The sequence below is a fragment of the Melitaea cinxia genome, chromosome Z, assembly GCF_905220565.1.
Source record: "Melitaea cinxia chromosome Z, ilMelCinx1.1, whole genome shotgun sequence".
Classification (NCBI taxonomy): domain Eukaryota; kingdom Metazoa; phylum Arthropoda; class Insecta; order Lepidoptera; family Nymphalidae; genus Melitaea; species Melitaea cinxia.
In genome coordinates, this window is record NC_059424.1 from 218843 (window position 1) to 236780 (window position 17938).

Consider the following 17938-nt stretch of genomic DNA (forward strand, 5'->3'; position numbering starts at 1 on the left):
GTATAATATTAAACATGTAATGTTAATAAATGATTGTCTCCTATTCTATTTTTTTGTACTCTATAAAAGTTAACAATTATAACAATATTTGAAGCGCAATACTGGCCAATACTTTGACAAAATCGACAAAAAAGCAACAGACAATCGCGTTTTTTGCCGTCTCTATAAACCTATAGATCTCCATGTCAAACTCCGAAGTCGCTTAGACTTCTTTTCTGTATATATCGTGAATCGATCCGCAGCACAGAGCGGGCAGCGGCGGCGCTCGTGCAGTTGTCGACGTTACGTCAGGACAGATAATAGCCGCGGGTTAGGTAACTCCCATCACTGCTCCTCTCGTGTACTTATTAATTTGCTCGACCACATAATTATGAAAAGAAAGCATTAGAAAGGTAAAACCGCTTGAGAATAATAAACGAGTAGTCTAGAGTTACGAAATCGGACATGTCTTAGTTTCATTTTTTCCGTTGTTATAATTGTTTTAAATGAATTGATTTAAGTGAAGGTAATATGATGACTTTGAGTTTCCGCAAAAATACTCTAAGTTGAAGTAGCTTTGAGTCAGTAAGCGATTATTAGCAAGTACTGCACTCGTTCGGGTACACGTGATGCTGTGATGAGATCTATCGCCGCCGTATCTCGTCCGCATGATTGCGCGCCGTCCTCCGGCGATAAGCGGCGATCTGTCACTGATAACGCTCCGGAGACAGCGCGTGAGCTGGGAGCGCTCAGTTTCCGAATAAAATGTGTACAAACAAGGTGTTCGAGTGTCGATACTGCTGAGCGATGATGGCGAATCTATTAAAAAGGTACGACCGCTATAATTTCGAGTGCTTCAGTTTCAGTTAATTTAATATGTTTATGTAATTTAAAATTGAACGTGCTTGTAAATCGGGCAATATTTTCTATTTTAAAATACGCCATTAGAATTCCTCAGTTTAGCGCTCCGGTTGAAATAGAAAGTGAAATTGCTTCGCGTCATTCTAGAACGTCGTATGTCGCGGCGAATAAAGTCCGCGAGTGTGGTGACTTTTTGTTAGTCGGTATTTTATCTATAAGAAGACAATATCTAATTGCGTAGTCACGGCGCGCTATTTCTGCGCGCCGCCACCCCGCACGCGCCGGCGCGCCGCGTTGGCAGACCGATGCTTTTGGATAGTTAATTTGGTTCCCGACGAGAGCCGCCAACTCCGTCGTTATTACCTTCATTGTATCTGCATCGCGATAGCACAATTATTAGTGTTGACAAACAATCGCGGTATAAAATCACATCATCTCAATCCTCGTGGGAACAGGTACAATACGATTGTAATCAACCTTGAGTGTGTTAAAAAGCGTCGTCTTGCCTGCAATATAATTAATATCTCCCAATTGACAGTTTTAAAATGTCGAAGCCTTACTTTAAAACACGTAAATGTTAATAAAATATAAATGTCAAAATATATTCAAGCTGCCTCTTGTTTCTATCAGCAAGTACATCGCCAAGAAGCTGTGCTTTTGGCCTCGCTCGTATACAATGTTAGCTCTCTGGCACCATGATCAGTCATCAGACTCGGACTGACACGGCGGCGGCGTAGATAGATTTGCGTGAGTTGGGTAAAAAGAGGTAATGTATTTAGGTCGATCGCGAGATATTTTTCCGGCGTCCTATATATCGATCGCTATTAATCGACGCTAACTCTGATAGTCGTACATTGCTTCAACCAAAAACGCAAATCTTCAAGGCGGTTGAGTGATATTTCGCGAGAATTACTTAAATGTTTACAAGTCGATCGCTGCTTACTTCGTCTTATCTCCTCGCAATGTCAGCGAGACCTTGTCGTTTCAATTATTATTTGCGCTCCGACCAAGTCGCGATATAATTGTCCTTATAATTTTATTCTTAAGTTGCAAATATTTAGTACATAATAATATACAATAGGGCGATAAAACTCGAATCGTAAAAGCAACTATGTATTAGTGATGCATTAATCATTTTGCTGCTGACCTTTTTTTACTTATCAATATTTGTAAAAATCGATAAATTTTTACATCCCTAGTACCTACGTATGCTCAGCTTGTGCCGCCCCGGGACATGGCCGTTTGGACCTAGGGAAAATACGCTCATTCTCACAAGTACACACTAACGCCAGCAAGCAGGTAGTGTGTTTACTTTCATTTTACAAGAGAACATATCTCGGAAACTGATAAACGATAAGACGTTATTTGACGTAACGTTATTCCTGCTTTCGTCGTTCACGGTATCAGAACACTATGGGATTATTTACTTGATGTGCACACTCGGTAGTTCAACGTATTTCTGTCGATAAGCTGTCGCATTATAAATTTGTCAACAAAGTAGCTTATAAGGTATTCGTTTGTATACGAATAGTATTTAACTTATTACTTTTTCCACTCAAGGGTAAACGTTTTATTACAATACATATTGCTAGTTAAGGTTCGTTGTTTTTGTTAAAGTTTACACTTAACCTAGTTGTAACGAAAACAACGCAGGCGGTAGAGCTAAAATGGTGTTCTAAATTCCATATTCGACTAGCCAATATCTCATGTGTGCGTGTTGCCGTAGAAGCGAACACACGTCGAAGACACGCGGCAGGTGACGAGAGCAGCGTCAAGCGAAGGGCACTTGTTCAAACTACGTTGACCCCGCCTCGCATGCGTTCAATTACATCGACGCGGCCGTTTCACTATTTTTTTATTTCTAGTTTTATTTGGCCTATATTTTCTCGTTAGAGTACTATTTAACTGTTGAAAAAATTATCTATTATCACGAGGGTACTGACATTTGACACGCATTCAGAATGCTTCTATTTAACTTATTTACGATTGGCTGTGCTCTGCGGTTTCACAGGCGTTAGTTTGACGAATAAAATATCTTATAACCTTCCATGTAAACGGACTATCCAACACAAAAAGGATTTTTCAATTCCATCCAGTAGCTCCTGGGATTGGCAACAAGCTTTTCAGCTTTATAATATTAGTATAGAACAAAGTAATATTTTTATTTAAAAGTATTCGCTCAAAGAACCTCAAGTGAAACACGGATTGTAAGGGAAACACAGTAAACGTAGCGTCAGATCTAGAAAAATTTAATGTTACGTTATCCTTCAGTTCATCGTCAGCTTAGAATGAGCGGCGCCGACTCTTAACGTATTAAACAAACTATAGAACCGTAAAAATTACAAAGCAGAGGTCGTTGTGTGTCTATGTGTAGCTTTTATGATGAGTCACATATGGCAGTCACTCTAAGAATCTGATGCGGTGGCAGGTGCGGAGTGCCGATGGCGGACAATACCAATTAGCTATGCCTATCTAACTAGTACTGCTTAGTACTTCGACCCATGTGCGAGTACATCAAATGCGAGACGCTGTTTAGGATGTAAGGCATCCTCGCGGCCCTTTTATTCGAGCAATTGTCACACTGAGAAGGTCTTGTTTACAATCTCTTTGGTGTGTGTTTGTTGCAGGAAATTTAACACTCCTTTTTCGGTCAAACTGGATTATTTACAGAAGGGCTCGATTTTGTTCAACACACAGGTGTTCGATGTCTCGAATCTTTGACTGGTTGTATCGAATATCCGTCTCCGCTAGTCTCGTAATGACGATATGGTCTGATTCAATTAATGGACATGTCCTAACGCAGTATTAACGTGTCAAAGAGTAGCGTTATCTTATCTTATATATATAATTCTCGTATCACAATGTTAGTTACAGTACTCTTCCGAAACGGCTGGACCGATTTTTATGAAATTTTGTGTGGATATTTGAGTAAGTCTGAGAATCGGTCAAAATCTATTTTTCAAACCCCAAAATTATAAGGGGGGGGGGATTAAGGGGGTTAATAACATATATATAACGATTGCGGGGTCAGCTAGTTATCTATATATTATTACGTGAAGCAAAAACTTTCGTATCCCTTTTACGAAAATTCGGACGGAGGAGTACGAAATTTCGCACACTTATAGTTTATATAGAGAAGAACTGCAGAATGCTAAAATTTGTTTTTCAATTATGCATAAAAAATAAATTAAATCAATAAAAAATACACTTCTATCATGTATTTGACACACACACACACGCCAAGATTCTCTTTTGTTCATTGTTATAGTCTGTAGTCAAATTGAGAATAAATCATAGATTATAAATTAATATTGTTTGTATTTACTGAATGTCAAATATATAAAAATAAAAAAATACATTTATTACAATATCTATAGGTATATTTATAGGTGTATGCAGAAATTCTTTTGATCATAATTTTCACAAGTATATGTACCTATGTGATACCTAGTTCACCGGGTCATCTAGTATACAATATATAAGATTGCTGTTTATAAAAGTTACAAAAAAAATTGTGTTTGCTGACAAACGAAAAAAAAAAACGATTTCAATTAAATCGACAAGTAATACAACGTAGGTAGACGAAAAAATAGTCAAGTAAATACGCATTATCCAAGATTACTCCAAAAGTTGTAATCATATCTCGATGAAATTTAAATGTGACAACATGATAAACATTGGCTTTCGATTAAAGTAAAAATGATCAAAATCGGTACACCCAGTACAAAGTTATGCGAATTTTCGAGGATATCCCTCGATTTCTCTGGGATCCGATCATCAGATTTTGGTTTCCTTATCATGGTACCATACTTAGGATATATCCTTTCCAACAAAAAAAGAATTATCAAAATCGGTTCATAAACGACGACGTTGTCCCCGAACATACAAAATAAAAAATAAATATATACGGTCGAATTGAGTAACCTCCTCCTTTTTTAAGTCTGTTAAAAAAAATGATAGAAAGGAAAAAAGGAAAAAATTCAGGTTACTTTATTTATTTATTTACAAACCTTACATCCAAGCTCGTCTCCTGCCACCCACGTGCATGTCTGTTTGCCTGCGCAGTCTTACCATCTGCTTTAATTTTCACCGCTGTATCGCAGCATCCTACAATTTCACAGTCACCAGTAGGTAATGTTTGAGGCCTATGTACATAGATAGGTAGATATAGGTTATTTTCTATAAACGCTTCGTCGATTGTCGATGTTTTCACCTCGCTTTCCATTTAATTAGCATCCCTACTATTGCGCGGAAGTACTGACAGCTAGAGTGGATATACAGTGCGGTAGCAAGATGAAGTAAAAATATTCTTTCTGATGAAATATATTCGTCTTACAAATTAAAAATTTAATTATCGTTGAAAGTGAAGATACCACCGATTCAGAATGTAGATTCTGGAGAGAAGAATCGGCCAGAACACACTCATACTTCAGCCTATCGCAGTCCACTGCTGGACGTAGGAGGAACTGTGTTATCCCTTAGTCGCCTCTTACGACACCCACGGGAAGAGAAGGGGTGGCTGTATTCGTACTGCCGTAACCACATACCAGTGCCGTAGCCATACAGCAAAATCGCCAAGAAACTCCGCAATTACTCTTTAGAACAAAAACAGTGTTTAATACAAAATTCATAATATCTTGCATGAAATACGAAGTCAAAAAATCCAAACATCTTTATCATTAATATATTCCTGCACCGAATAATAAGCTTGAGCTATTAATTTTTATTTTTATAGTGACTACTGGCTTGGAGTATAACTTTATAAAAAGTCTCACTTCGTTAGAAAATCGGTAGGCGTCAGCGAGGAGTTAGATGTTTATAAAGTATCTTCTTGCGTAATACACACCGTATACGTTTCAAATGTTAATAATTTTTATAACTACTAGTCAAAGATGCGCCTACACCGCGGCTCATTGAGACAAGCAGTAGGAGTAGCTCAGGGTCGCGACCACAGTAACAATAGGGCGCGGTGACGAGCGCCGGCATTGTCTAGCGGCGCTTTATGTTGGAGGCTGAGTCCAGGAAGCGGTCTTTAGCGCTGCGAACGCTGGCAGGCTTCACGCTATTTAACCTCTCTGTTATATCACTTGAATGCGGAACGCGGTCATTTCGATTATTACAAAATGCTTCGACTCCAATTGTTCAGTTTCTCAGCGGCGCAAGCGCACCTGGACGTTGGTCGCCGCTTCGTTAGATTCGATTCGGTTTGAAAAGTTCGTAAACAACTTGGCGGCTTCCGACTCATGCGTTGACTAATGTTTAGTTTTGATTATCGAAGTTCAAGTAAGTCTCGTCAGAAACCGTCGCAGGCCCCACTGACCTCCTTAGCGACACCATGCCGGTTGCGGGCGGCGGCTAGTGCAGTTACACCGCTCGGTGACCGCTCGCGGGGCTGAAACAAGAGTAACTACGAATATACGATACCTTTGCGCTGATTTCCACGAAGATCGCAAACGAACGCCGGAGCCGTTGAAAGTGACATGTCCGCGCGCATTAGTTTCCCTGTAAGTGTGACGACGTAAAAGAGCCGCACTTCTGATACTAACGATCCAGGTATTGACGCGTCAGTACTTAGATGGGTGACCGTCTGGTTTATACCCTCGTTGAGTACACCGGTTTTCGTCCGATCGCCGAAGTTAAGCAACGTCGGGCGGGGTCAGGACTTGGATGGGTGACCGGCTGGCGCGCGTGACGTTGGCTTTTTGTATTTTTTTTTATTCGTTTTTTCAATTCTTTTTTCAATTAGTATGCAAAAGAAGTTTTACTTCTGACATGTGTGACTACACTGAAGATAAATTTGAGCAGAGATGTACCTATAATTATACAGACTCCAATACTCATTACATAGAAGACATTGGGAAATCGCAGCGCAGTGCGTGTGTGCGTGTGAGTAGGTACATGAAGCTGTATGTGCTCTCGTCTCCTTAACGCAGGAACATGTCACGATAGATTAGAGCGGGTTCGATAATTTAATTACAGTGACTTTACCATTGAACTCAATTGTCAACTGGAGCGGTGGACTGCGGCACGGATCCTTTCCTATCTCTGTGTCATAGCAAAACACGGCGAGGCACGGTGAAGCGAGGGGCGCGTCCACCAGACCGACACGTCGGCCGTGCCGCGCCATTAGTACAATTGACAACCGATTAGCACTATGACTATCGATTAGATTAGCGATGTTCTTAAGTAAATAGTGAAGTTAATACAAAATAGTTGTCTTTTACTCCAATACACAACGACAACCAATAACACAACGTAGGTTGACAAAGTCAAGTAACATATTCGGAGATAACTCAAAAAGTACTTAACAGATCTTCATTAAATTTAAATGAAACCATAAGCAGCATCATTCGATTTAATAATTGTGTTTGCTCGCAAACGAAAAAAAAAACCGACTTCAATTAAATCGACGAGTAATACAACGTAGATCGACGAAAAAATAGTCAAGTAACAACGCATTATCAAAGATTACTCAAAAAGTAGTTATCAGATCTCGATGAAATTTAAATGTGACCACATGATAAACATCGGCTTTCGATTAAATTAAAAATCATTAAAATCGGTACACCTAATAAAAAGTTATTGCGGATTTTCAAGAAGTTCTCTCGATTTATCTGGGATCCCATCATCAGATCCTGGTTTCCTTATCATGGTACTAAACTAGGGATATCTTCTTTCCAACAAAAAAAGAATTGTCAAAATCGGTACACCTAGTAAAAAGTTATTTCGGCTTTTCAAGAGTTTCCCTCGATTTCTCTAGGATTTCATCATCAGATCCTGGTTTCCTTATCATGGTACTAAACTTGAGATATCTCCTTTCCAACAAAAAAAGAATTATCAAAATCGGTACGTCCAGTAGAAAGTTATGCGGTATAATACAACGTAGGTCGACGAAAAAAGCGTCAAGTAAAAACGCATTATTAGATATAGCTCGAAAAGTAGTTGTTAGATCTCAAATAAATTTAAATGGGACCAATTGGCACATACCACCTTTCGATTAAAAGAAAATTTGTCGAAATCGCTCCACCCAGTCAAAAGTTCTGATGTAACATATTTAAAAAAAAAAATACAGTCGAATAGAGAACCTCCTCCTTTTTGGAAGTCGGTTAAAAAATGTTCATCGATCCCACCCAGTAAAAAGTTATGAGATAACACATTGTTACGTTTGGGTAGTGTATCTGGGAAGGTTGTGCAGTGGGAGGAGACAAAGAACTCGCCGTCGTGATGTAAAACGGAAAGAATAGTAACTGTTCAGAAAAATAAAGTTGAGAAATAAATTGCGGATTTATGAATGCTATTTATGCGGTACTAAAAATCTGTATGTAGTAACTGTGTGGTGCTTTGTTTGCGAAGGGCTTCCGGAAATGCCTGTTTTTAAATGAGGAAGATATATGGCTTGAGACCACAATCACTACCTGACCATAACATATAGCCAGGTTTTGGCAGAGTTATGCATTCCCAGACTTGTTCTACGCTAATTAAATGTAGAAAATTCCTCCAGACGCCCTCTATAATAATCTTAAGTTAGTTATAAGTAGTAGTAGTCTATAGGTAAATAAAATAAGCGCAGCAGATCGCGGAGTCTGTGTGGTCGCATTGAATGATTCAGTGTGGAGTAGATTACGATGTAAGCGGCGCGGGAGACGATCGTAGTCGCGAACTAGCGATGAGTTCGGGCGGAGTCCAATTAAGTGTATGTTAATACACTTTCCCCTAACTCGGGTCCGCGGCTCCTGCGAGACAATGCCGGTGGGGAGTGGGGGGGGGGGCATCCGCACCTCGGTGAAAGCCTCTGACTCTTTTAAATTGAAACTAATTATTATTATATACATTTTTTCTATTACGCGTCACTGTAGTTGGTTAATGTATTCTGAAGGTTAATTTAATTTATCTAAACGAGAGCGTCACGAATTTTCACGATTAGCACGTACAGTGTAGACTCGCGTTTACTTTTACATATTTATTTACTTAACGCCGGCATCGACCGCAACGTAATGACTTTTCTTTCCGATCACTGTTATCGTTTAAAATAAACACCGAAGTCGGTCAACGATCGTATCTCTTACACCGGTATCGGTTCCTCGACACACAGAGGTGGAGCACGAGGCCTTACGTAAAAAATTGCATTCAAATAGTAATGGCGGTCCAGATTGAAAAATATATATGACGAGGTCGCGCCGACCTCTCGCGGCGCCGCGGAGCGCGGACGCGGCAATTAAACAGAAAGGAAAAACCATCAGATATCAAAATACAAATATTCATTAATATCATTTAATTCAGGGTCCGTAGCGTCAAACAACAGCATCAAGTATCTCAAGGCCTGTGTAATAAAACTACTATAGATTTAACGACAATGCAGTCGCATCGAGTTCACCGTTTCCCTTAAAAATTTAGACAGATTCGCAGACATTTTTAGATGTGCTCGTCAATGTCCGCGAGACAAATGATAATCATATGTTTCTTTCTTCTTCGTATACTCGCACATGCTATCGATGCAGACCGACATTGGAGGAGATCGTTGCTCCGAAGCGTAACAGATGTGAGCTGCGACGCCGACGCAGTCTAAGTTGCCCGTTTTCAAATTGATTGATTCTTTTTTTATTTTATTGATATTTGTAAGATGTAAATTAATTGATTATGAGAAATTGTATCGAATAACAACGGTTTCGTAATACGAGTCATTTCGGAACGAGTTTTATAATATTTATGTCATTGACGACAACGGTGAAAGTATTTTGCGTGTGCGTATGAATAATTAATTAAAATAACTCAAGGAACTTAAAAATACATTAAACGTTACTTTTACTAAAAATAAGTGCAATAAATAAACATGCAGAAAAATACTTCAGGCATAAAGAAAAATGATTTTAATTTATTTTGCAATCACGAGAACGTGCCCTTGACTCGTTACGTACATGTCTTTGGTATAGGTAAAAATATTACATTTTTGTAAAAAATTAAAAAAAAAACTTGTTTAAAATATACAGTTAAGACAGTGAAGTAGCGAACTTAACTCGTGCCCGGGGAACAAACTTTTTTAGCGCGCCCCTCCCCCATTACGCTCCCCCTCCCCTCCCCCCATGCCAAACCATATAAAATATCCAAAAAAAAATTATTTTGACCATTTGGCGCCCCTTTGGGAATAGCGCCCGGAGCATAATGCATCCTCTTTCCCAGTTCATTAAAAGACACAGCGTTGGTCCGATCTCATATAATTCCGTCAATGTGTTTGTTCTAGTTCAATCTTAACGATAATAATAATAACTTTGTTTCAATATACTTTTTTCGCGGGTACAATGTTGTTGTGAACGAATAAAGGTTTTATGACGTAACCGCCTTCGAAACTCGGAACGTATAAATTTGATTGTCGCCGAGCGCGATAGTTGCGCAACATTCTGTTGTCACCGGCGCAATCGATACTCATTTAACTACTTCTGATGTACATTCACTTTTGGAATTTGAGGTTTTTAATATACCCCTTGCTTGCGTGTCATATAGCCGTCGCACGGAACCGCGTAAGAACACTGCAGAAAAACGCGTAACGGCAAAAGGCGCAAAAAACAAAATATCAAGATTGGTCTTTAAAATATTGCATGTTACACAATTAAATAACATATTAGAAAACCTATTTTTAAATCGATGCGATCGTTCTTGTGCTCGAATATTCAAATTAAACCTCAAAATAGATCTTAATCAAGCCTGCTTGACTAATCATTTATGGATTGTCATTAACAATTAATTTTAGGGGATCTGCGTTAGCGTAGTAACTGGCGTCGTTACTTTTTTTTGTCACTAGGTCGGCAAACAAGCGTACGGCTCACCTGATGGTAAGACCAGAAGCATCACAAGCGCGTTGCCGACCCAATCCCCAATCCCCCCAGGAGCTCTGGTCACCTTACTCACCAACAGGAACACAATACTGCTTGAAAACAGTATTATTTTGCTGTGATCTTCTGTAAGGTAGAGGTACTACACCAGTCGGGCTGCTCCATATTTTGAGCAGGAAATTCCTGCTGTGCCCTACCTCAGTTGACTACTGGCGACTTTTCTTAGGTTGTCAAAGAGCTATAAACAAATCTCTCATCCCATCATTTCAAAGTTTCTCCTAAAAACTTTATTTTTCAATATCATCACGAAACATTTATTTCCAATCTGATTTCGTAAAGTTCTAAGAGCCGTGTAGTCCACAATACGCTGCGGTAGGTTAGAACACAGACGAGTACATTCGGCCGCTAGTTTACCGTTACTGGAATATAAGAAAGCTTTCGATTTTGTGGAACGATGGAGCGTGTCGCGGTCGCCACGGCGTTGACAGATCGACCGCCATTAACCACTGATAGGCCACCATTATGGTATTGAAAGTGATAAATTACGTATAAGAAAAGTACCACTCCGTAAATCTGTATCGAGGCCAAGTCTAGGAGACCATCACCGACCGATACACGCAGATATGTGTATATGATCATAATGAAGGTATTTTACATTCTAAGCTTAAGATTCTCGATCGGCGTGGACTTGTTAACAATATAAACGTCAAATATATCACTGATCTTCGGTTAGTCGACGATACAATTGTTGGCCGTCGCTATTTACCTCTTATCTGATGGACTATTCGGACTATACTACCGTACTGGTCAATGAACTCTACAGAGCTAGTAAACGTAATAACTTTTGATACTATATTTGTGATTACTTAAGAATTTTTAGTGTTTATGGGCAGGCGGAAGGAATGACAAAACAGAAGAACGACAGCAGACTAAGTGATTGAAAACGTTGTTGTCGCTGCACATGCAGTGTTACCAATTGAACTGGGTTGCTTGTTAAAAACATAACCTTTTCTTACCATTTGAGATTTCATACCAACAGAAAAATAAACAAACTCCCCAGGAACATAAGTAATGTTGAAAAGAATACAGTTGGCCTTCAATTCACTAGTTTCATTTCGTTGTATGTATATAGATCATGTTTTCGAATGGTGAATAGCGTAGTATGTCTTAATGTCACCGTGGATCGCTCCGTTCTCTGAAACTCGTTAAATCAATGATCGTTACAATTAACCGGAGCATGCACGCTCTGCGCTCGACGCCCGGCTCTTCCTCATCGCTTCACTTGAGACTGTGTCTCTACGATGTGATAATTAAAACGTAATTACGGAATCTATCAGCTGATCAATTTACAAATAACATTAAACGACGCCAGTTGCCTCTTTTACTTGTTATTTAATCGTGTTATTATTGTTTTTAAATGACGTAGCGAAGTAACAATGCTGACAGGCGACAGTTATCGGTGACTTATATTAGTTTCGCTATTAAATATCAATAGTGAGCTGACAGTATATGAAAAACATGTTGTTAGGCGTATTACACATTGACTGTCACTCGGTGCAGTCCCGAGGCTGAAGCTGACGATTTAACAGATCTGACATATGAAGCACTCTGATTTACCAATTACTTAACACTCCGCTCTTCAAATCCATTTGTGTAATTTTTCTAATTGGTATTCAGTTTATGCATCTCTATAAAAAGAGTGCAACTGTAGCTACCGCACCGCAAAACGCTGCGTTTGTTAGTTGTAAAATGCTTGTTGCCAAGTTTCGATCGGATCGCGTTCGTTTGATCGCCGTATCAGATGGAAGGCGACACGGCGACCTTCGAGCACTTTTAATTTTTTTTTTTTTGTTGTGAAACCGTATAAGGAAGGCTACTGTATCGGACACCCGCTAATAAGAAATATTATTCCAAATTATTTTTTAGGAAATGAACGACTTACGACATTTTGTATTTGCTTAATAATACTCCGCTTCGTATATTATTATACCGAAAAATTCATAATTTTATTTAAAACTAGCTGACCCGGCGAACTTCGTATCGCCTAACACAAACTTTATCGTATGGTATTAAAGTCCAAATTGACTTTTAAGTATTATCACAAATCTTTTGTATGGGAGTAAAAGTGTTGTTTTTAGACTTTTTCAGGAAATTAAATTTTTTTTTAGAATTTTTCTTTCCGTAAGAACGATCCTCGTACTTCAAGGAATATTTTAAAAAAAGAATTAGCGAAATCGGTAGAACCGTTCTCGAGTTTTGCGCTTAGCAACACATTCAGCGACTCATTTTTATATTATATATATTAACTTCATTAATTAACATGGAATCGAACGCAATGTTGGGCATGGCTAAATGCGTACTAGGCTCTTTTTTACACAAGAATGAAAAGGAATTAATGAAGATGGATCTAAGTTAGATGGGTTAAGAATTTTACCTTATTTGTCAAATTCGGACTAAATTTTTTAAGTCCTGGTTGGAAGACCATGGATAGTTATTTGGATAAGACTTACGAAAACGATACTTTTTGGTTATTTTAACTTCTTTCAGTTTTAAGTATCTGACTTTTACCTGCGACAATATTTGACCTCCAGACAAGAATTAATATTCTTGCATATTTATTTATATTTGTCAAATAAAACCAAACAGTCATGGACCGCGAAAAGGAAAACGAGTTGATTTACAACTTGGGGGCGACGTTAAATATGTGGTTTGGATAATAGTTTTATGGTCCAGGACAGAACGATGCAATACTTATGACTGCAGGTCAACTATCACATAAGAATTCCTTTAAAGAAGACCTCGCCGTCACGTATAATCTCAAGAAATAGGCAACTTGCTACTGTTTACCTACTTTAAGAACCACATCTATACTAATAAATGGAGAGCTGGTTTTTTTGTTCGTTTATACTGCGAAAACTACTGAACTGATCGGAATAATACTTATATCATAAGATGCAGCGTGTTTAGGAGAAGGTTTTAATATATAGACGGACAAACGTAATAATAATATATGTATAACATCTGAAATTAAATTTTACACATTTTCTACTAAATCAAATAATCAACAAATTATCGATTAATGCAGTATGCCATAGTTATGTAATTCAATTGTTATGATATCAGCGGTGGCAACATGCTGCGCTTCTATCAAAGATAGCATACTCGGTGGATGTTACGCTAAGTTTTATTGCAAGTTGCAATGCTCGGTTGGATCGAGGAGATCCACTTCGCTTGATTCACACAAAAACAAGGCACACTCAAATAGAGCTGATAGGTTGATAGTTGTCACCGTGATCTTATGTGGTGCAGTTTGCCGATGAACTAACAGCCGTGAAACAGACCAGAAAAATAGTATAGTCCAACTACAAGTTACAATGGTATGACGTATGGCTGTCGTCAATATAAGTGCTAAAATAAAACAATTAGCTCGAGCGATCCATCCGTCTGTCATCTTTGTTTGCGAGTGCAGTTACGCGTATACAAACAAACAATTGTTTTTTTGTGACGAATAAGCTCTGACACAATAGAATATGTTTTAAAAACTATTTTATAATGCTACAGTAGTTAGTAACAATGTCGGACTTTGAGTCGGTGTTACAGTAGCTAGAAATGTAATTTTGAAGTACCCACATAATAAGTCTTAACTCTTACCGCCATATTTATTTCAAAGACATATTTGCAAAACTTTGTATGGAACTAGTGTTTACCGTATTTCGCTTGATCAATGAAGTAAAAAGTCAATAATGGGAAAATAAATCACGTGCAATAGAGAGGAGGCGAAGCGTGTCGCCCGCGCTCGGCCGCACGCCGCTGGGACGCGGACGTAGAAAAACCTAATGATTTGAATGCATAAATACTTTGCGTTGCATACAGCTGCAAGCACTGCAAGCCTCACCGTTACTTCACCCGGCACATAAGATTAACTTACATCGGACGCCTGCTTCGACTGCATTGAAGTTAATTAGAAAATAATCATTTACCGTGAACCAATCGGGCACTCGTTCTCACTTTACTTTTTATAGGATACTAGCTTCTGCGCGCGACTTCGTCCGCGTGGAACTTTTAGAGGGGAACAATTCTGTCATACATGATTTTTTGCGAAACTTTAACCGTTTCCGCAGCGCGCGCAGCGTAAATTCTCAAAAGGAAAAAAGAACCCTCGATTTTGAAACATTCTTCATTGGTGCTCCGCTCCTATTGGGCTTAGCGTGATGATATATAGCATATAACCTTCGTCGATAAATGAGCTATCTAACACTAAAATAATTTTTCAAATCGGACCAGTAGTTTCTGAGATTAGCGCGTTCAAACAAACAAACAAACCAACTCATCAGCTTTATAATATTAGTATAGATTATTAATGCAATTGTTTTTTTTTTTTTAATTATCATTAATTTGTATTGGTGCTGTGACGCTGAAATTTTTTGATTATTGTGTTGTTATTATTCGTACCTGTACATTGTTTATGATCCGTGTGGCAACGGCATCAAGGAATATAGCCACCCCATAATATAGCTCTTCCTGTGGGTGTCGTAAGAGGCGACTAAGAGATAACACAGTTCCACTAGCACCTTGGAACTTAAAAAGTCGTCCAATGTCGGGATAACCATCCAACTGCTGGCTTTGAAATACACAGACCGAAGACGGGCAGCAGCGTCTTCAGTGCGACAAAAATTTAATGAAAAAAAAAACCGGTGTTCTTAACGTTGCAAGAGCGCTGTTCGTGAAATAATTAAATGCTACAGTATTTATTAATACTTTTATACAACTGCTATTTTCAAGCACTTAGACCTTGTAACAATTTAAACGAGAGCAGCAACGGGCGTCTATAGACTGTTTACTCATCTGAGATTTCCACAGACTCATTTCTCTTGAAAATGATTGACGACGCGCTGACAAGCAACTTAGAAGACGTTAAATATACCGCGACAATACTTAAGTTTCGATCGTTCGAATCAATTAAAAAACGTTGTAAAAAACGTCCTAACTAGTAGGCTGTAGAAGGCAGCTCATACGGCAGGTCCGCGACGCGACTTCGTGGCCTCAAGGTCGCTCAGTTGCCTCACTCGAGGGCTCGACGGTGGCTCGATTATGTAACGAATATATCTTTGAAAGATATCAATATGGATATAAATAAACAGGTGTCAACACTGGCACTCGACTGAGCGAGTGCGGGCTGTCTGCGCTGGTAGCCGCATATTTTTGACGTTTGTTTAGCCGAGACGGCGGTCTCTTGGCAGGACTTGATCTAACACAGTGACTTGTTTTTAGATAGTTGTTAATTGTCATATGTTTCGACTCGACCTCCTGAAGGGATCGTGAACGAAGCAAGTGATAATGTTCCGTAGAAACTGGTAACTGACAGCCGATGCTGTGTGGTTACGACAGTAAAGAATATAGCCACCCGCTCTCTTCCCGTGGGTGTCGTAAGAGGCGACTATGGGATAGCACAGTTCCACTACCACCTTAAAACTTAAAAAGCCGACCGATGGCGGGATAACCATCCAACAGCTGGCTTTGAAATACACAGGCCGAATACGGGCAGCAGCGTCTTCGGTGTGATAAAGCCAGCTCCGCGGTCATCAACCCGCCTGCTCAGCGTGGTGACAGTGGGCAACATATGTATGTCCAGCAGTGGACTGCGTTAGGCTGAAGTGATGACAGCCGATGGCGCAGTGGTGGCGCTGAGCGGTGGCGACTGTCTATGTTAGGGTGCATGAATTGAAATTCAGGTCATGCAAACTGCATATTTATCGTCGATGTCTAGATGATAAAAACAAAAAAAAATAGCGAATAAGAATAATGGGGCTATTAAAAAAAAGTAATCGCGACATTTGTAATCAAAATAATAATAATATTTTTTTTTTAAATTATTGTGCATAGTTGGACTTAATATATTTAACGGTTTCTGTTAAACAGTTCCATTTCTCGGTGTGTCTTATGTAAAGTTACATTTTTTCGGATTACGGATAGGATTGGACCTCGCTCGCGAAAGTCGCGGACCTCTGGACCTGTATTAGAATTTAGAAGAGCAATAATATTATGACAATCATATTGTACTACAACACTACGGGTAAATAAAACATGGCGGTGATAAAATTATATTCACATAGATAATTATACTTGTAGGTACTGTTGTAGGTATTAAACAGAACTATTAAAACAGGGTCGTTAAATATAAAATGTATGGTCGCGCGGTAGAGGTTAAATTAACATAGTGACAGAGGTAGTTTTATTAGGTACACCGACAATGTGGAATGGATATCAGTGAACCTTTTCGATCATTACTGGTCCCGGTAGCAGGTAGGTAGCAGTTACAAGTAATCCTAATACTATTTCTGATAGTTATGATTATTTTAAAGACAATCAATTAGATATTATAATATTCTATATTAAATATTTATATACATTGTTGTGGAATCAACTATAACGCAAGGTCAAAACAGTACTTGATAATAATTCTATTGTGCTTTAACAAACGGCAACACAAGTGCAAGGCCTCGATCGAACAATTAACACACCGCCCACGTCAAATTACGCAAAAATTAGAACAAATTTTGTTCAATTTGTGACACAATTTCTTAGTGGCGCTTGTAGGCAACGTAAGAATACATTGTCGAGTTGAAACAGTCAACTTATAAATCATTTATGCTTTGAGCGATCGTGACTAAATAGAGTATGTTTGATTCATCTCTGCCGTCGGCGCGAGTCCGCGACTCATTACTCGCTAATGACGAGCGATAACGCTTTGCTATTGAAAACACAATGCTGGGAGAACCCGCCACTCTCGCGGCCGATGAAAACGCAAGTGTCGAGGAGATCCGATCAGCTGATCCACGCTGAGCAGTCATTTGTACTCTCGTTTGAGATTAATGAACTCGATTCTCATTCGTCGCGTTGTTAACTGCGTTGAAGGAAATTGTTTAAAAATAAAAATTATACTCGTGTCTACGTATCACTTGAAACGTGAAACGAAGCTATTAAAATGTTCGTTGTTTAAGGTGAAACAAATTAAATAAATGTTATATTTCATTTTGGAAAGCGCTTCGACGTTTTATTATTCAAACACCTATCTAATGCACGCGCGAACTCATTTAATTTGATATTTTCGATTCGGCTGCGGATGCCTCCGTGAACAGAACTTCAAATAAAACCAATTAGGTTTCATGACGTTTGTTGACTCCTCGCCAGAGGAATGAGGACTTACCATCAATGAACAACTGAAGCCTTAAGCGGCAACAAGGCAATATTGTTGTTGTAAAAGTACAAAT

The 17938-nt window shown here is 38.9% G+C and overlaps 1 protein-coding gene across 1 annotated transcript in view; it reads left to right on the forward strand.

Annotated features, from left to right (window-relative positions):
* The first annotated feature begins 730 nt into the window (after nt 1-730).
* LOC123668623 (nostrin) overlaps nt 731-17938 on the forward strand; it is a 43222-nt gene continuing 26014 nt past the window's right edge. The window contains exon 1 of the mRNA XM_045602342.1: nt 731-809. Within this exon, the coding sequence (XP_045458298.1) occupies nt 787-809 (23 nt within the window). The 5' untranslated portion in view covers nt 731-786. The remainder of the gene's footprint in view (nt 810-17938) is intronic.